General features: G+C 38.9%; 1 protein-coding gene across 2 annotated transcripts in view; it reads right to left on the reverse strand.

Annotated features, from left to right (window-relative positions):
* Nucleotides 1-215: 215 nt before the first annotated feature.
* Nucleotides 216-20,936, reverse strand: part of LOC126198974 (RNA-binding protein 28) — a 133,726-nt gene continuing 113,005 nt past the window's right edge. Inside the window, exons 13-15 of one of the 2 annotated variants that reach the window (XM_049935634.1) lie at nucleotides 13,173-13,607; nucleotides 12,371-12,496; nucleotides 216-330 (exon numbers count right to left, since the gene is read on the reverse strand). In XM_049935634.1, coding sequence (XP_049791591.1) covers nucleotides 12,380-12,496; nucleotides 13,173-13,607 — 552 coding nt within the window. In that variant the 3' untranslated portion in view covers nucleotides 216-330; nucleotides 12,371-12,379. Of the gene's footprint in view, nucleotides 331-12,298; nucleotides 12,497-13,172; nucleotides 13,608-20,936 lie in introns of those variants that run through there. The other variant, XM_049935633.1, reaches the window with a different exon arrangement.

Genomic DNA, 20,936 nt, shown 5'->3' on the forward strand with positions numbered 1-20,936 from the left:
CATAGAGTAAATACTGTGTAACATTTCATACCAATATTGATGAATTTCTGTACTATCCCATTCATGTATGAAGTATGACACAGATGGTTATCTTATGCCTTGAAACACATCCTCTTCTCTTTTAACTTAATCTCATTTATTCTATTCCAAAGATACAAGAAACAATTATTATACAGTATACCTCTGAAAAGATATTTATGTCAAAGCTGTAGAATAAATTTACCTCCTCTTTGTAGCACTGTAACCAATGGAACTCCAGAGGTTTAAGTGTGCTCTCTCAAATATTTGGTACAGGCAAAGAATGGTTTTCTATAGTGGAGCATCCTGACCCTGAAAAGAAGGTTGGAGATTTCCTTTGTATCATTGTAACACATGCTTTGAAATAAAGTAACACTGTTTTAATGAGTTGTCCAATAGAAATAACCATATCTCACCACTATCGTCAAATGACAAATGGAATCAGTGTGTGTGAGTACGGATATAAAAATGTGTTTGTCTGTGTGTTTTTGTTTGTCTTAGCTTTTACAACATAAGTTTCCTGAATGTATCAGACTCACTCATTCATTTCATTTCATTTCTGTGCCCAGTCAGCATTTCCAAAAACTAGCAGCGCAATAGCTTTGTCATTTCCTTCGTAAACATCTTGTATTGTGCACGGGTTGTCCAGGAGGGGGTATAATAAAGGAGGTGGCTTGGATCTTCTTCAGCCCCGCAGTGGCAAAGATGTCCACACTTGCTGGAAGGATTCCCCATTTCTTCAGGTTGGTCTTGTATCGGGGGACGCCCAATCTTAGGCGGTTACAGGACCTCCATACAGGGTATTGTAGGTTTGCACCAGGAGCTAGTTGTTATTTTGGTGAGACATCTATGGGCAGTGAGCTCTTCCATGTTGCAAGACAAACTGCCTCTGGTGCTCCCTCCAATGGCACAGACCTAGCAAGGAAACTCTTGCAGGATTTAAGGCGGGATCTTGCTGCCTGATGACCATACAGAGGATGTCGGCAGTCAATCTCCTGCTTTGTTCTCTCATTGTAACGAAACAAACCTATGATTCTGTTTTTAAGAATTTCTGCCAGAGAAAGAATACTCAAGAATGGACCAAACAAGAGTTTTGAAAGGCGTAACTTCATAACAATGAGTTGCACATGATGTAGTCAAGTCACCCATTTTTTGTGAAGAGGAGTTAGAGCTAATGTAGTCCAGTCTTTATGTCATTCTTGTTTTCCACACCTTATTATACATTAAGGATAAAGCACACACAGTTTTGTGTCCCATCACAGTCAGCACTTCTGTGGATACAATGTCTTACCTGAGGCTTTGTTACTTTTCGAATGCTTGATGGAATTGCCGATTTGACTAATTAAAATATCAGCTTCCATGTAAATGTTTTCTTTCTTGATGTTATTTCCTTCTCAATACAGGGTTTCACAGTGTTCTTTCCTCCTAACTACTGCTTCTTTTGTTTCGCTGATATAATTGCCATTTACATCTTCCATCATCTACGTGCTCGGTTTGAACTCTTGGGTAACACTGTTTATCTTCTTGAAGAGGCTATGCATCTGATTTAGCAATTAATTCTGGCCTATTTCATCACAATTACTGGTAAGATATTGCGGCCTGTCAATTCGGCAGTTACATTGCATTTTGCAGCAAAGTACTTGGGATGCTTCATTATCTTGAACAGTTTGTCTGCTATGCTTCTTCAGTGCACTCCTCTTTGAACAGTAGTGTCCAAAACCCCAGGATGTTTTGCCAGAGGTATCTTATTAGTAACATATTCAGGAAGAGATGAACCAATTATTTCCTTCATTCTGTCCCACTTTGAGGGGGGGGGGGGGGGCTACTCGTTCCTCCACCACTTGCTGGGGTCTGGGTCTTTTTCTTTCTCCAAACCACTACTTCTGTCTGCAATAAAAACCAGTCTTATTCTCATCTTCCTGATCAATTTCAGTTTTATCTGGGTGTTCACGGATAACATAGTATGCAATCCAGGACTGAAGTATGCCAACACTGCCTCACGAAAATAAAATCAATATGATTATTAACCCCATTCCCAGAAGAAATCCACGTGTAGTAACAGCGTAGATGATTCTGGAAAAGGGTATTACAGATAGCTAAGATATTATTCACAAAAAATCCAGACATTCATTCCTCATGCCCAAGTCATGAAGTCCAACCATAATTTTCATGTGCCCATCATCTATAGTCTCACATACCTTCACATTAAAATCACATTGGATGACTTTAATTTCCTTTTGAGGTATCTTTCTCGTTATATGTTTCAACAGCTGATAAAACTCATTAATTTCTATGTCCAATGAAACTGCAGTGGGAGCATAAATCTGAATGGTGTTAATATTGCAAAGAGAAGCGTTCATTTTAATGAAGACTATTCTATCCCGAACGGTCTCGTAAACAATGACAGCATTACCAGACGTCTTAGGAATCACCATAGCAACGCCATTTCTACTCACATCCTTACTTCCAGAAATGAGTCACGAAGTAGCCACATCATTTCCAGTGTGTCTCGCTGAATTGAAATAGGTCTACATGACAAAGGTCAAATTTCCTCTCCACGATGGTAAGCTTTCCTGTCTGCAACAGACTTCCGCAGTGCACGAGCTTCCTCTTGCCGCAGGCTGTATGCAATCAACCGGCACAGTACATATGAGTTTACTTTTGCCATAGGTCGTAACTTTACATGATGCCCACCATACAGAAGCCCCCTCCCCCAAATTTTGGGCACATTAACTTCCTATGTCCATTTAATTTCTGCATCATTTTTATACTGGTTGGTTAATTTTTTATAATCCTTTATAAGAATGTAGTGCTCACCTCTGTGAAAAACTTACCTTCAACTATTTCATGCTTCAACTTCATCACTAGCAAGTCTTTTGATGAATGTAAGTTACTTGAGCATCCTCATCAAACATAAAATAATGTTCAGTAACTACGCTGTACTGATATGATCACAAGTCTATGGAACAAAAAGACTGGTAATATGCAGTACCATTTGTGAAGGCTAGAAAGGAACCAACTACCCCTAAAAACTTCTGACTAGTTTCCCCTTGCCAACTGTAGAAAGTCCTGAAAAGACTGATCCCCAATTGCATCTCACAACAGGTTGATAAAAACTTTATAAATGAGCTGTTGTGTTTCTGCCCAGGAAGGTCATGCTGTGGTCAAATCTTCAATCTGATTCAATGTACAGAAGATGGACACAAAAGAGGACAAGTCACAGGAGTGGCATGCACAGATCTTTCAGCAGTGTATGACATCATCAACTACAAGAAGTTGATTAGAAAGGTATATTCAATTATAAAAGATTACTGCTTAACATAGGTCATCCAGCGTTTGCTGCAAAACAGAGGCTTTTTTGTCACTTTGCACAACAGAGTTGATGGAGGACCTTGTAGAATGGCCAGCACCTGGAACTTGTCAAAGAGAGGTATAACGAGATTCATTAACTGAAAGGGACAGAAGAACATCAAAGAGAACCTGCCGCAGGATTTCATCTGCCATATGTGACAGGGAAGACTCTAAACCAGCTGAGGACAGGAGTGTCGAGGAGCAAGGCAAACCACAGGAAGTTGGGCTACACCACTGAGGAGGTGGTGGTGACCTACAGGACACACATCATCTTCCGGTCTGCAGAATCCTACCCGATCCGTGCACCACAGAAGGTCTCCATGCAGCAAGTGATAAGGCCATCATAATCGCAGAATTCTGGAGCTTGCAGTCCATTTAATAGAAAGCCATATGTGTGTTATGTTATTACTTTCAGTTTCTTGTTACTGTACTGTAATTTTATTTAGGGGAAGGGGTGGCAAGATGGGGAAGCTAACTTTAAATCCCTACAAAAGGGACAAAAATAAACAAATTCAAGTAGGTTTGATTACCATTTGATTACTTAACCACTGAATTACAATAGTATGCAAAGAAACCTGCAAACTTGTTAGATTTAGTTAGAAATATCTCGATTTGAAACATAAACTACCAATTCCCCGTCTTGCCCCATATGCGGGGTAAGACGGGGAACTAGCATGAATTCATCTCTAAAGCTTAAATAAGGACTGGAATATCGAAATCATTTGACGATAAGGTTTCGAAACATGGTTCTGCGAATGTAGAATCAGGTATTACGTTTTATTTAGGCCTCTTACTTTCACATAGTACACAAGTGTGAACAGCCTCGTCATCATCACTTTCTATCCTTGCACAAGTGTCTTGGGCACAGTGTCCACAGCTAATACACCGTATCCAGCCTCCTTCAGCGAAGTCATAGCATTAAAAACATTCTTCACTCTCTTCCTTGTTGTCATTCAACCTCAGTTTACTATCCCTTGAGCCTGAAGGGGTGGTTAAGACATCAGTAACGTTCGTAGCTTTTTCGTCGTCATTATATGCTTTTGGTGGTATCCCAGGTTTATTAAACGTCTTTGAGAAGAGTTTTCATTTACATGCAGCACATTTGGGGACTCCTTTTTGTTTAATTCATTCAGATAGTTCAGTCCTATAAGGAGATTTGGTTAAAACAACGGGTTTTCCACGCCTGTTAGATGGTTTCCTTTTGGTTTTTTTATCCACCTTTGGAATAGCTAACACCATTTCAGGGCTGGTAACCTGAAAGTTAGACGAAACAGAGGTTTGATTGTCAGTTGTTAATTGTTCAGGTGTTTTATGTCTTGACAACATCTCTGATATTTGGTCTTCCGTTCCTGTAACTTCAGATGTGTGAGCTTGATGAATGTCTGTAGTTGAACAGGGAAGGTAATCACTTTCTTGAAACACATTTCTGTTTGCAGGCCAAATGCCTGTTTTCCGAAACCCGTTCACTGCTGTGGACATTGTAGCTGAATGAATGAAGGCTTTGCCGAATAAACTTACAATTTGATGCAGCGTAACAACTAATCCAGGAAGGGTGCGAAGGCACGGTCTTACTTCATCTTTACTGAGAGGTTTCATAAATGACAGCCAATGGTTGAAGACTGTGTGAGCAGTGTGGTGGCAAACACAGCAAGACAACCACATTTTCGCGGGCCACATCTATCAGTTCCAAATTCTTGGTGTGCATTTTGTGGCCGTCCAATATGAGAAGTTCTGATCTTTTCTTTGATGCTCCAGTAAATGCAATAAACTTCTTAAACCAGGTCAAAAATAGTACTTTCGTCCAGTTTCTTAGACTTCTGCCCAGGCACCAGGGGGCAGGACAGTCTCAAACGCTTGTTGCATTCGTTTTCGAGGATAAATTAACATAGGTGGTACGTAGCACCCTGACGCTGAAACACAGATTTATGCTGTCACAGTCTGGCCTCTTTCTGCTGAAGTAACTGCTTCCACCTGTCTGCACCCTTTCAAAGCAACCACCATTTGGAATAACTATTAACCCAGTCCCATCGCAATCGAAAATTCTGTCTCCCATAAACTATGTGTCTTAATTGACTTTCTAACGAAATCGAAAAACCGATCTATAGCAACTCGATTAAACCCCATTGCTCGTGCAATTGATGTGGTCTCTGGTTTTCATATTGTTAAGGTAGGATTTCGTGCAAGAAATCCATTTAACCGATCTCTTCCACCAGATTTGGCTGCAGTATTAAATGGATGTTTGATGTTGTTTCGTTCAGTTAGCTGAAAAGCAAGTTCACAAAATTCTTTAAGTGTCAGGCCAGACAATGTTGACTGGAATACTCTCTTTCAAATTCTAAAGGTGGCAGGGGTAAAATACAGGGATCGAAAGGCTATTTACAATTTGTACAGAAACCAGATGGCAGTTATAAGAGTCGAGGGGCATGAAATGGAAGCAGTGGTTCGGAAGGGAGTGAGACAGGGTTGTAGCCTGTCCCTGATGTTATTCAATCTGTATATTGAGCAAGCAGTAAAGGAAACAAAAGAAAAGTTCGGAGTAGGTATTAAAGTCCATGGAGAAGAAATAAAAACTTTGAGGTTCGCAGATGACATTGTAATTCTGTCAGAGACAGCAAAGGACTTGGAAGAGCAGTTGAACGGAATGGACAGTGTCTTGAAAGGAGGATATAAGATGAACATCAACAAAAGCAAAACGAGGATAATGGAATGTAGTCAAATTAAGTCGGGTGATGCTGAGGGAATTAGATTAGGAAATGAGACACTTAAAGTAGTAAAGGAGTTTTGCTATTTGGGGAGCAAAATAACTGATGATGGTCGAAGTGAGAGGATATAAAATGTAGACTGGCAATGGCAAGGAAAGCAATTCTGAAGAAGAGAAATTTGTTAACATCGAGTATAAATTTAAGTGTCAGGAAGTCGTTTCTGAAAGTATTTGTATGGAGTGTAGCCATGTATGGAAGTGAAACATGGACGATAAATAGTTCAGACAAGAAGAGAATAGAAGCTTTCAAAATGTGGTGCTACAGAAGAATGCTGAAGATTAGATGGGTAGATCACATAACTAATGAGGAGGTATTGAATAGAATTGGGGAGAAGAGGAGTTTGTGGCACAACTTGACTAGAAGAAGGGCTCGGTTGGTAGGACATGTTCTGAGGCATCAAAGGATCACAAATTTAGCATTGGAGGGTAGCGTGGAGGGTAAAAATCGTAGAGGGAGACCAAGAGATGAATACACTAAGCAGATTCAGAAGGATGTAGGTTGCAGTAAGTACTGGGAGATGAAGAAGCTCGCACAGGATAGAGTAGCATGGAGAGCTGCATCAAACCAGTCTCAGGACGAAGACAACAACAACAAATAGTCAGGATTAGCACGTTTCTTTGCCACATGTCATTCAATCGTTGTCTGTGGCACGTTGAACTGTCGAGAAGCCCTGAAAGAACCCATATGACCTTCTATAACAGCATTTACAGCACCTTCCATTGACTCAAATGACCAATCTTGCCTAGACGTTTGTCACCGATACTTGCGAACCATCTGAAATAAAGCACATGGAACGTACTATTGAGTCAGATCATTCCTGGTAATCTATATTATATAGTAAATACCATATATCCAATAGTCAGTCATTAAAGAATAGCAAGAATACTGACTTTGCATGTTTTGTGTATTTGTATTCACCATATAGCCTAAGGCATACTTTGTACGAGGGCAGTTCAATAAGTAATGCAACACATTTTTTTTCTCGGCCAATTTTGGTTGAAAAAACCGGAAATTTCTTGTGGAATATTTTCAAACATTTCCGCTTCGTCTCGTATAGTTTCATTGACTTCCGACAGGTGGCAGCGCTGTACGGAGCTGTTAAAATGGCGTCTGTAACGGATGTGCGTTGCAAACAACGGGCAGTGATCGAGTTTCTTTTGGCGGAGAACCAGGGCATCTCAGATATTCATAGGCGCTTGCAGAATGTCTACGGTGATCTGGCAGTGGACAAAAGCACGGTGAGTCGTTGGGCAAAGCGTGTGTCATCATCGCCGCAAGGTCAAGCAAGACTGTCTGATCTCCCGCGTGCGGGCCGGCCGTGCACAGCTGTGACTCCTGCAATGGCGGAGCGTGCGAACACACTCGTTCGAGATGATCGACGGATCACCATCAAACAACTCAGTGCTCAACTTGACATCTCTGTTGGTAGTGCTGTCACAATTGTTCACCAGTTGGGATATTCAAAGGTTTGTTCCCGCTGGGTCCCTCGTCTAACCGAACACCATAAAGAGCAAAGGAGAACCATCTGTGCGGAATTGCTTGCTCGTCATGTGGCTGAGGGTGACAATTTCTTGTCAAAGATTGTTACAGGCGATGAAACATGGGTTCATCACTTCGACCCTGAAAGAAAACGGCAATCAATGGAGTGGCGCCACACCCACTCCCCTACCAAGGAAAAGTTTAAAGCCATACCCTCAGCCGGTAAAGTCATGGTTACAGTCTTCTGGCACGCTGAAGGGGTTATTCTGTTCGATGTCCTTCCCCATGGTCAAACGATCAACTCTGAAGTGTATTGTGCTACTCTTCAGAAATTGAAGAAACGACTTCAGCGTGTTCGTAGGCACAAAAATCAGAACGAACTTCTCCTTCTTCATGACAACGCAAGACCTCACACAAGTCTTCGCACCCGAGAGGAGCTCACAAAACTTCAGTGGACTGTTCTTCCTCATGCACCCTACAGCCCCGATCTCGCACCGTCGGATTTCCATATGTTTGGCCCAATGAAGGACGCAATCCGTGGGAGGCACTACGCGGATGATGAAGAAGTTATTGATGCAGTACGACGTTGGCTCCGACATCGACCAGTGGAATGGTACCGTGCAGGCATACAGGCCCTCATTTCAAGGTGGCGTAAGGCCGTAGCATTGAATGGAGATTACGTTGAAAAATAGTGTTGTGTAGCTAAAAGATTGGGGAATAACCTGGTGTATTTCAATGCTGAATAAAACAACCCCTGTTTCAGAAAAAAAATGTGTTGCATTACTTATTGAACTGCCCTCGTAATTAATTAGGAAATGTTGGAATAATGAATACCATTCTATTTACAATTGTATTCAATGTATAATGTACGTGTTCAAAACCTGCAGCGAGGTAAACACATGAGATGATAAGAACATAATGGTTGGACAAATAGTAGGGGCAAGACGGGGAAGCTCCCCATCTTGCCCCACCCCGTCTTGCCCCCTACCATGCTGTCAGGTTATGTTACGCCTACATGAACACTATTTAGTGAACATTGACTACGGACACAGCAGTTTACTGTTAATAAGACATACTATTCAGTGCTATATATACAGCCTGGACAAATGTTCACAAAACACGTTTTAGGACCTCGAAAGATGTAAAACATTGGAAATCAGTATAACAATTGTATGTACCTTGCAAAGCTCACAGAAACCACCGCGAAACTAAGGTTCAGCAATGTCAACACACTGGGACCTGTGTACTGATGATGCTGACGTAGCTATCCACAGATGGCAGCACTCTAACTGTAGCTTATAGCCCTTCCCCGTCTTACCCCACCTCCCCGTCTTGCCCCGCCCTTCCCCTATCATGTCACATTTTAATTATTTTGTATATCTAAGTTCTGAACATGTAAAATAAATAAAAACAATGCAGATCATCCTGTTAACTATCTTTGCTTTCATAAACTATCATCTCAAGCAACATCTTTACTGGGCACTGTTTGAATTGTAATCTTTCAAACATCCCCAGTTAAACTGATTGTTTCAATGCTGAGATAAAGAAGATTCTTGAAGTGACATCCAGCGTCCATCAAGTTTCTCAAATCCTCTCCAATTACTGACAGGTTGGCGTTACATTTTATCCTGTTGGTTGCCTACATAATGACATGATGCTTGATTTTAGCAAGTGCCAGTATAACCTGTTCATCCTAGCATCCCATACATGTCAGTATGCGCAGCAGCTGGCCCTCCTCCTAACAGAATTTATCAGGATTAATTACATTGCAGAATACCTCCTCCTCCAAGTGTAAATGATGTCACGGCCAAGCCCACACTGAAACTGATCCTTGCCAAGTTTCTGAATTTGTAGCCAAGTTAATGCTGTCACTTTTCTTCCACAATATTTTGACGACTTCTTTAGCTGACTTCATATGGTGTAAAGCATAATTTCATTGTTGCTATTTAGACTCCAACTTAACTGTGAGTGGGACATTATGCGCACCACCCTACTGACTGTTTCCCAGTACTGCTAAAGAATAAAAGGTGTACTGAATACAGAGAAAGATAGAGCTAATCTTTTCAGTGTGATCCAAGCAAATTGTACACTGAATATACAATTTACTTAATCGAAGCCTCTGTTCCTGTTCATTAATTCATTTGCCACTCTGATTTCAAATGGCTCCTTATTACACTGTCCCATGGCAAACTGAAGTGTTTATTGCTGAGCTGTGTGAAAGAAGTTGTGTATTATATGTAAGGTACTGTATTTAAACATGTAGGTTAACAAGAGCAGGCATTATCTGCAGGGAAAGAGACTGTTAAAACTAAGTTTTTGAAAACAAATACTGGCACACTTAGTATTCTTTATTTATCAGATTCACGCCTCAAATGAACAGAAAGTGAAAGTTGCATTTCAAACTAGCAACTCCTTTAGACATGCACTAATACACAAAAGAGAATGTACACAGAGACAAACACAGTAAGTTTGGAGTACATAAAAGGAATTGCCAAAATTGTCAGAGCACATACATTGGCCAAACTGGAAGAGCGTTTAAAATACTTTATAAAGAACACTGGACTTTAAATCACAATCATACAACATTGGGTAACAATAGAGAACAATCAAACATAAATTATGTAAGATTATTATAGTATGAAAATTATCCACACTGCCGATAAAGGCCCCTATTAAATGTTTTGGAAGAATTGGAAATTTTTGTAGAAGAGAAGAAAAACCCACAATATTTATTAAAGGAACAAAACAAACGTAATTTACATGGGTTCTTACAGTTATTTGATGAAGTGCTGTAAATAAGCAACCAAAATATAATACCTGATAAGCTGAAGCACTTGATACAGTAATGACCTAGCTCGAACCACTACAGGGCATTTAACTTGCGGTGCTAGTGCATGGGATCTGAGACAAACTATGAACTAAGAATTACAAATAATCTAAATCTCTGCTTGAAAACTCCAACACTAGAGGAAATACATTACACTCCATCAACTTACTAACTTTTGTTGTATCCTCACAGGTTTGCAATAAAACGTCTCATCCAGGTATGGATACCGTATACATAGATTAGTGCTGCTTTTTAGGTAAAGGAAACATTCAAAGGCAAAAATCTTCTCCTTCAAAAACCGTTCCTTGATTCTGAACCCAAGTCAACACTTTATTTGTTTATGAGAAACCATAATGTTTTGCCACAAGGATTGCAAATGAGGAAATTGGTTGCTGTTCATGCAATGTTACCATCTTTCAATCAACTTTAGAACAAGATGATGCCTTTCAGATGAAACGAGAAAGAAAACTAATCCAGAATTAAATACTCAAAAAATGAAATAAGCTGCATTAAACTGGCGGCAACTGTTATCGTAATAAAAAATTACAGTGAAAAGGCCCATTGTGATAGTAGCATACAGATGTTACTATGTCACGGAATGGGTGAAAGTTCAACAATTGGACTGAACCATGACTGTGATCTTTTTATTTATGTATTAGTTGCTGTTGTTACATATGACCTGAACCCTAGAAGATATTGCCATCCACATTTCACTGTTGCTCAAGCACAGCATTATGCACAGTGACACCAGCTTGGCTGTGAATTAGGTTGTGTGCGTGGAGGGGCATAGTGCTAACCATGTGAATGTGTACTGTGTGCTTTGGTTTCTTATGAACATCTACCACATTTAAACTGCAGTCTGCCTGAATCCATTTGCACTCAGAATTGAACTGACTTTAAAATTGTACAAATATCCAACAATAGCACACATTTTGCAGAATATGCTAAAAGTCTAGATTGGACCAGTGAGATACTTCCATGTTTTGTATAGAAACATTATCAAGCCTCACCATGAGGACTGTTGGGAACAATAGGGGGTGTGTCAGCTACTGGCCTGGCTCTACACAGGCAATGAGAGAGGAGCAGGCAGATGACATATTTATCTGGGAGAAAGAGACATTGTAAGTCTCATGTCAGTATAGAAGTGAAATCCACTATGTTAAAAAAAAAAAAAAGTAACAAAGAAAGAAAGAGCTATGTTCTCTGGTGCTATCGGAACCAAAACCTCAGACATAGCAACATACTCGAAAGAAACAGCCAAATATTTGTGACAATGGAGTTATAAGTTTCACAGCCATCCTTTAAAGAAGATGATGATGTTTAAAAACAGTGCAGGCTAAGTAAACAAAAAAGGCAGTGAAGATAAAAATGTAAACAGTTTCAACTTATTTTATTCCTTATTATATTATCAAAATGTACACAATCAATAAATGGTATGAGTGTAGAATAGGTGTAATGTTAATTGTTTAGGCAAATACCTTGCATCAATAAAAGTTTGTGATTTCGATTAGTCAGAATATGTTAAGAAATAAATTTTTCCCAAGAACCCTCTTAAATAAAAGCAATTGTCTTGTATTCAGAGTCATCTTACACTCAGGCAAATACAGCACATCTATTTAAAAGTCTCTTGCAGTTTACTGACAAGAAGTTTGACAGGGACTATTTTTAGTATCAAAGCCTTTAGCATCAAAGCTCATGGCATTATCAAGTGTTGTCACTTTTGTGTAAATTTTTTTGTCTTGCATATCAAACTTTTGACGACAGTATTAAAGAAATATATATTTTTTTCTGTATATTCTGATAATAAAAAGTTAGAAAAAAACTGAAACATTTATTTACAAATAATGCAGAAACTGCATTAAAATACAAAATATTGTACAAAATTAAAGTTTCATGTGATATGTACATAAACATAAATAAATACAAAACACACCTTTACATTTCATTCATACCACTTCTTGAAGTCAGAAGCTGAATTCAGTTTAGACTTGTATGCATTTATTAATTTATTTAATGTTTTGTCTTCTTCCTTATGTTTTCTTCGGCTGTTCTGTTTTTGCTGAAACAGAACAATGAAATAAACGTACAGAAGATAATTCAGAATGGTGACACACGGAGGAGGATTGTTATAAATTTGTAATAACTCTGTTGCATCTTTCAAGAAAATCAGCATAAAGAAATGGAGGTTTTGTACAAAAGCCTGAACGATCACATTGTTTCTCAAAACAAAATGTCTGTGGATAAATAAATTACATTATTTACCAAATCGTAAAATATTATGAACATCGAGACTGAAGTGCTGTTACATTTAAATTTGCCTTCTGCATGTAAATAATGAAAGTATTGCAATTTCTTAGATTTTCTCAGTAACTTAAGGAAATAAAACTCAGATAAATGAGACTGTTGTGAGAAGGGCTAAAATAAATAACAAACTGTAATGCAACCAATGTGACAAATAAAGGGCAACAACAGCTTGAAAGTAAAAGATTTTATGTTTTCTGTTTTGAATGCCTATAAAAAACAACTTTTTCAATAATTTCCTATAAATTGTCCCTTCTTAAGAACTCTTATTGCATTTACAGAATAAAAGATGCTTAAATTTATTGTAAGTCATGTGGCCATTATTTCAGTTTTTTGCTGAAACTTTGGAAAAGAGCTGTTGCTATCCTTGTTCATATTCTCAAATTTTATGTTTTCTTTTAAACAGTATTTCGAAGACTGCATTATGTACATACCTTTGGCTGTTTTATTGGTTCTTGAGAAATATGCTGCTTTAATCTTCTTTGTTTCAGTTTTTCTTTCTTTTTACTTTGTTTCACATGCTTCACATGAAGAGTTGCTTGCTTTTTAAGAGCAAATTTTGTAGGAAGTTTCACATTCCCTGGTTTTGAAATAATACCAACATACTCATTAGTCTCTGTTTCATTATTATGAGCTGCATTACTTTCTTTCTTCAACTTCTTTTTAGCTCTCATTTCCACATTTTTTCGCTTCCTCTTCTGCTTTTTTGTTTCATGTTGCTGAACTGCTTCCTTATTTACATGGTTTGACTTCCAGTCAGTCTTTGGAGGATTTCTGCCAGGATGGTTGTTTGTGCGACTTCTTTCTAGCCGCTGCTGTTTTGCCTTCAGTATGGCTTTATTTTCAATTGAAAATGAAACAATAGGTCTCTGAAAAATAAAATTACTACCACAGTGAATATATGCAACTGTCTGATACAATTATAAAACTATAATTAAACTTTACTTTCACTTATGGCACCAGATTTGTGACAGCTCAAATTAATAGACAACTGTAGTTTGAAGGACTGTTTACTCAATATTTCAAATCATCACCCTCTTCTTTCAATTAACAGCCCAACAGCTGAATGTGACAGCTTAATAGGAGACATACAGAGAGTAAGGTTAACTTTTGTACTGCTACCTGTAATGATCCTGCCAAAATTTTTATAGGGGACATAATCTGGTATTCAGAAAACTTTAGTGAAGATAGAACACACCAGTTAAAAATGAAGGGGTCGAGTGAGAGTGAGAGTGAGAGAGAGAGAGGTGTGGGGGGACATATTACCACTCATTTTTATGTGAGTACCTGCCACTTCTACTCTGTTTTTTACATGTCAGAATTTCCATCACTGTAAAAGTTGTCTATTTTTCAGAAGTTGTGTGAATAAAATTGACGTGTGCAATGAGACAGACACATCAGTTGTTACATATTAGTTTTTGTTGCATATTTTCCTCCCAAGTCATGACTTTCAGTGATGTTTCCTTCCCACACCCATACATCTTCCCGTAACTTTTTCCTATTTACCTTTCAGTTTTGATAAAAGATGTGCTTAAAAATGGGGTATTACCTTTGCATTCATTTCTATATTTTCCCAATCTGTGTTTATCAACCCTTCACAATTGTTCCTACTTGGACGACTCCAATGAAAATAACCTCTCATTAGAAATGGAATCATTACTGGTTTCAACTTAGAAAGTGATCATTAGATCATATGAATAGGTTACATAGTATCTCATCAAAAAGGATGTGTACTGTACTTCTGCAAAAATTAGAACCAAAGTTCTAGTCACATAATTTTTGATAAATTGCTATGAAATGCATTCAAATCATCTTATGATGATTTTATGTGAAGTCAAAACTGGTAACGATACCATTTGTATGGCTCCAGGCTGCAAGAGGCCATAAAAGAATTCTGTTTGTAAAACAATCAATATGATCCCTTAGGTAGTATTCCTAATCTCCCCAAAGGAAATGTTCATTTGTTTCTAATGAGTCTGGATCACAAGCAATTTCTCCAAGATATTTTACATCCACATAGTCATCAAAGGAAGTCCAGTGTGCTCACAGCTGCCCTGTGTTGGCAATACAGTAAAACAAATTCTGGAAAAAAATATGAAAGAGGAATATTTCTGCAATTGTCATTACAATGGTGATCTAATTTTGTTCCCAATCTACAACAATAATTACTCAGAAAATTAGCTAAATTTGTTTATCTGGAGATTTTCTTGGTGAAGTAAGGTAAACGTTATGAAATGGCAACAAAGAATGTGCACTATTCAGCTGTACACTTAATTGCATTCCATTTTTCATTGGAACAATATCTATTGGCTAGATGTGGAATAGTTCAGTTCCACATGATTTGTTTGTTGTATGGTTCCCTGCTGGTCATTTACAGATTATGAAATAGCACAGTGGATTAAATTTAATGAACTACTCATATTACAAGCAAAACATATATTTAACAGCAAAGTAAATATGTCTACTACACAACACGTAATCTGGAGACTAGAAGGAGCTGTCCAGGAAAAAATTATTTCAGGGATGAATGATTTTACATTAGTTTTAACTTTGTTTTGCTACCTGTCAGATATTTATGTTAGTAGGCAAATGATCAAATATTCTCGTGGCTTCATGCTGAGCTCCCTTAATGAGCCACCGACAGCTTTAGTAAGGAATAATAAATGTTATTTTTCTTTCTAGTGTTGTAGCTATGGACATTATTATTTTTTTGCAAACTGCTATGGATCATTTATGATGAGCTCAAAAGATTTTTGCAATATATTTTTCTGTAGAGAGTAGTGACTAAGAGCTCGTGCCAGAATACCAGATCTTATGAGACAAATTCATTGATATAACTGTTTTGTAAGCTGGAAAACAAATTATGAAACAAAAATCCATTGAATAAGGGGCTTATGTAGTCTTGTGACTATTTTGACTGGCATAGTGTCGGGAAGTTTATTCCACTCTTCACAGAAACTAGTGACACTGAGGCAAGGGTTATTTGATGTCTACACCATTCTCAACGGAAACCTATTTCAATGAAACAAGAGAGACTTCATCAGACTATAAATCAGGCTGAATGACTTTCAGCAATTTAACATTCTCATTGGCACAAAAAATGTATAAACCTTTGTAAAGTCTAATCCTCTTATACATGACACAGTGCCTCAATCCATAAAAAAACTCCAAATGACCACAATAATACCAAAAAAACCATATTCAACGAATTTTTACTCCAGATTTTTGTCAGACCTACGAAAGGTTAACCTACCAAATTTTTCTCATATTCATCTTCTATTCTGGTGCAAAACACCATAGTTCGATTACTTGCTATTTGTCTAGCTGTAAAGAAATCATTATATCTAGACTGAGTCTTTGGAGTTCCCTTGTCAAGTTTTCTAGCTTCCCTACCACGTTCAAACTTCAGACATTCCACACCCGACTTGTAGAATGTTATCATATTGTTGGTTATTCAATCTTTTCCTCATGGTCATTTCCCCCTTGACAGTCCCCTCACAGAATCTTTTGCAAATGGAGAAATCAAGACACTTTTTTAATTACAGGCCATATGTTCTGTGGGAGAGCATAAGGGAACAATTGACAGGAATGGGGGAAAGAAATACAGTAGAAGAAGAATGGGTAGCTTTGAGGAATGAAATACTGAAGGCAGCAGAGGATCAAGTAGGTAAAAAGATGAGGGCTAGTAGAAATCCTTGGGTAACAAAAGAGATACTGAATTTAACTGATGAAAGGAGAAAATACAAAAACGCAGTACGTGAAGCCAGCAAAAAGGAATACAAACGTCTCAAAAATGAGATCGACAGGAAGTGCAAAATGGCTAAGCAGGGATGGCTAGGGGACAAATGTAAGGATGTAGAGACATACCTCACTAGGGGTAAGATAGATACTGCCTACAGGAAAATTAAAGAGACCTTTGGAGGAAAGAGAGCCACTTGCATGAATATCAAGAGCTCAGATGGAAACCCAGTTCCAAGCAAAGAAGGGAAAGCAGAAAGGTGGAAGGAGTATATAGAGGGTCTATACAGGGGCGATGTTCTTCAGGACAATATTATGGTAATGGAAGAGGAGGTAGATGAAGATGAAATGGGAGATATGATACTGCGTGAAGAGTTTGACAGAGCACTGAAAGACCTGAGTCGAAACAAGGCCCCGGGAGTAGACAACATTCCATTAGAACAACTGACAGTCTTTGGAGAGCTAGTCCTGACAAAACTCTACCATCTGGTGAGCAAGATGTATGAGACAGGTGAAATTCCCTCAGACTTCAAGAAGAATATAATAATTCCAATCCCAAAGAAAGCAGGTGTTGACATACGTGAAAATTACCGAACTATCAGTTTAATAAGTCACAGCTGCAAAATACTAACGAGAATTCTTTACAGACAAATGGAAAAACTAGTAGAAGCCGATCTCGGGGATGATCAGTTTGGATTCAGTAGAAATGTTGGAACACGTGAGGCAATACTGACCCTACGACTTATCTTAGAAGAAAGATTAAGGAAAGGCAAACCTACATTTCTAGCATTTGTAGACTTAGTGAAAGCTTTTGACAATGTTGACTGGAATACTCTCTTTCAAATTCTGAAGGTGGCAGGGATAAAATACAGGGAGCAAAAGGCTATTTACAATTTGTACGGAAACCAGATGGCAGTTATAAGAGTCGAGGGGCATGAAAGGGAAGCAGTGGTTGGGAAGGGAGTGAGACAGGGTTGTAGCCTCTCCTCGATGCTATTCAATCTGTATATTGAGCAAGCAGTAAAGGAAACAAAAGAAAAGTTCAGAAGAGGAATGAAAATCCATGGAGAAGAAATAAAAACTTTGAGGTTCGCCGAAGACATTGTAATTCTGTCAGAGACAGCAAAGGACTTGGAAGAGCAGTTGAACGGAATGGACAGTGTCTTGAAAGGAGGATATAAGATGAACATCAACAAAAGCAAAATGAGGATAATGGAATGTAGTCAAATTAAGTCGGGTGATGCTGAGGGAATTAGATTAGGAAATGAGACACTTAAAGTAGTACAGGAGTTTTGCTATTTGGGGAGCAAAATAACTGATGATGGTCAAAGTAAAGAAGATATAAAATGTAGACTGGCAATGGCAAGAAAAGTGTTTCTGAAGAAGAGAAATTTGTTAACATCAAGTATTGATTTAAGTGTCAGGAAATCGTTTCTGAAAGTATTTGTATGGAGTGTAGCCATGTATGGAAGTGAAATGTGGACAATAAATAGTTTGGACAAGAAGAGAATAGAAGCTTTCGAAATGTGGTGCTACAGAAGAATGCTGAAGATTAGATGGGTAGATCACATAACTAATGAGGAGGTATTGAATAGAATTGCGGAGAAGAGAAATTTGTGGCACAACTTGACTAGAAGAAGGGCTCGGTTGGTAGGACATGTTCTGAGGCATCAAGGGATCACCAATTTAGTACTGGAGGGCAGCGTGGAGGGTAAAAATCCTAGAGGGAGACCAAGAAATGAATACACTAAGCAGATTCAGAAGGATGTAGGCTGCAGTAGGAACTGGCAGATGAGGAAGCTTGCACAGGATAGAGTAGCACGGAGAGCTGCATCAAACCAGTCTCAAGAACTGAAGACCACAACAACAACAACAACAACAACAACAACATGTTCTGTGGATAAACATCATGTGTCTTTAATGCAGTGGTTTTCACTGCCTTCTGCATCCTCATGCCGTTGCTCAGTGTTGATTCTTCCATGTTTAGGGGCAGTTTCCCACCACCTTTAGAGGCAGTTTCCCACCCCAAAGGAAAGACAGTGCCCTGAACCTCTTACTGCTTCTCCACTCTCTTTGACAAGGCCATTGGTATAATAAGGGTGACTAATGCCAGAAGTCTTCTGCCACCAATGCTGAAGATTTTTATTCAAAACTTAACTAGTGAAGGGTTTGAACCTAAGACTGAGGATGTTTTGATTACTTATCAAAGATGCTACCCTTAGACCATGGGTGCAATACCTCAATCTAGGTATATTGGGGCGTCAGTGGAGTGAAATGGAAAGAAGACAATGATTCCTGGTCAAATGAGTTACGGGTAATATCAACAGCAGCAGAAAATGGTATAATGGGAGTAGGATTCATTATGAATAGGAAGGTAGGGCAGAGAGTGTGTTATTGTGAACAGTTCGCAACAGAATCGGCAACAAGCCAACACCAATAATGATTGCCGAGGTACACATGCCAATGTTGCAAGCTGAAGATGAAGAGATACAGGAGGTATATGAGGGTATTGAACAGATAATTCAGTATGTAAAGGGAGATGAACATCTAATAGGCGTGAGGGATTGGAATGTGCTTGTAGGGGAAGGAATAAAAGAAACGATTGCAAGAGAATAGGGACTTCATACTAGAAATGAGAGAGGATAAAGAGTAATTGAGTTCTGCAATAAATTTCAGCTAGTAACAGCGAATACTTCATTCAAGAATCAGAAGAGGCAGAGGTGTACTTGGAAAAGACCAGGAGATATGTGAAGATTTCAGTTAGATTACATCATGGTTCGACGGAGATTCTGAAATCAGATACTGGATTGTAAGACATACCCAGGAGTAGATATAGACTCAGATCACAATTCAGTAGTGATGAAGGGTAGGCTGAAGTTTAAGAAATTATTAAAGAAAAATCAATATGCAAAGAAGGGGGATACGGAAGTACAAAAGAATTAAGAGATACACTTTTTTAGTTCTCTAAGGCTATGGAGACTGTAATAAGGAATAGCTCAGTAGGCACATCAGTATGAAGAGGACTGGACATCTCTAAAAAGAGTAATCACAGAAGTTGGGAAGAAAACCAGAGATACAAAGAGGGTAACTGTGAAGACATTGTGGGTAGCAGAAGAAATACTTCAGTCGGTTCATGAAAGAACGAAATACAAAAATGTCCAGGAAAATCAGGAATACAGAAGTAGAAGTTGCTGAGAAATGAAATAAACAGGAAGTGCATGGAAGCTAAGATGGAATGGGTATATAAAATATGTGAAGAAATTGAAATGAAATGATTGTCAAATGGACTTCAGTGAAATTAAAAGCAAGGGTGATAACATCAAGAGTGCAATGTGTTTTCCACTATTAACTGTAGAAGACAGAGCGGCTAGGTGGAAAGAGTACACTAAAGGCCTCCATGAAGAGGAAGATTTGCCTGATGTGATATAAGAAGAAACATGAGACAATATACGAGGGCAGTTCAATAAGTAATGCAACACATTTTTTTTCTCGGCCAATTTTGGTTGAAAAAACAGGAAATTTCTTGTGGAATATTTTCAAACATTCCCGCTTTGTCTCGTATAGTTTCATTGACTTCTGACAGGTGGCAGCGCTGTATGGAGCTGTTAAAATGGCGTCTGTAACGGATGTGCGTTGCAAACAACGGGCAGTGATCAAGTTTCTTTTGGCGGAAAACCAGGGCATCTCAGATATTCATAGGTACTTGCAGAATGTCTACGGTGATCTGGCAGTGGACAAAAGCACGGTGAGTCATTGGGCAAAGCGTGTGTCATCATCGCCGCAAGGTCAAGCAAGACTGTCTGATCTCCCGCGTGCGGGCCGGCCGTGCACAGCTGTGACTCCTGCAATGGCGGAGCGTGCGAACACACTCGTTCGAGATGATCGACGGATCACCATCAAACAACTCAGTGCTCAACTTGACATCTCTGTTGGTAGTGCTGTCACAATTGTTCACCAGTTGGGATATTCAAAGGTTTGTTCCCGCTGGGTCCCTCGTTGTCTAACCGAAAACCATAAAGAGCAAAGGAGAACCATCTGTGCGGAATTGCTTGCTCGTCATGTGGCTGAGGGTGACAATTTCTTGTCAAAGATTGTTACAGGCGATGAAACATGGATTCATCACTTCGAACCTGAAACAAAACGGCAATCAATGGAGTGGCGCCACACCCACTCCCCTACCAAGAAAAAGTTTAAAGCCATACCCTCAGCTGGTAAAGTCATGGTTACAGTCTTCTGGCACGCTGAAGGGGTTATTCTGTTCGATGTCCTTCCCCATGGTCAAACGATCAACTCTGAAGTGTATTGTGCTACTCTTCAGAAATTGAAGAAACGACTTCAGCGTGTTTGTAGGCACAAAAATCTGAACGAACTTCTCCTTCTTCATGACAACGCATGACCTCACACAAGTCTTCGCACCCGAGAGGAGCTCACAAAACTTCAGTGGACTGTTCTTCCTCATG

Source organism: Schistocerca nitens, chromosome 8, assembly GCF_023898315.1.
Source record: "Schistocerca nitens isolate TAMUIC-IGC-003100 chromosome 8, iqSchNite1.1, whole genome shotgun sequence".
NCBI classification, from domain to species: Eukaryota; Metazoa; Arthropoda; class Insecta; order Orthoptera; family Acrididae; genus Schistocerca; species Schistocerca nitens.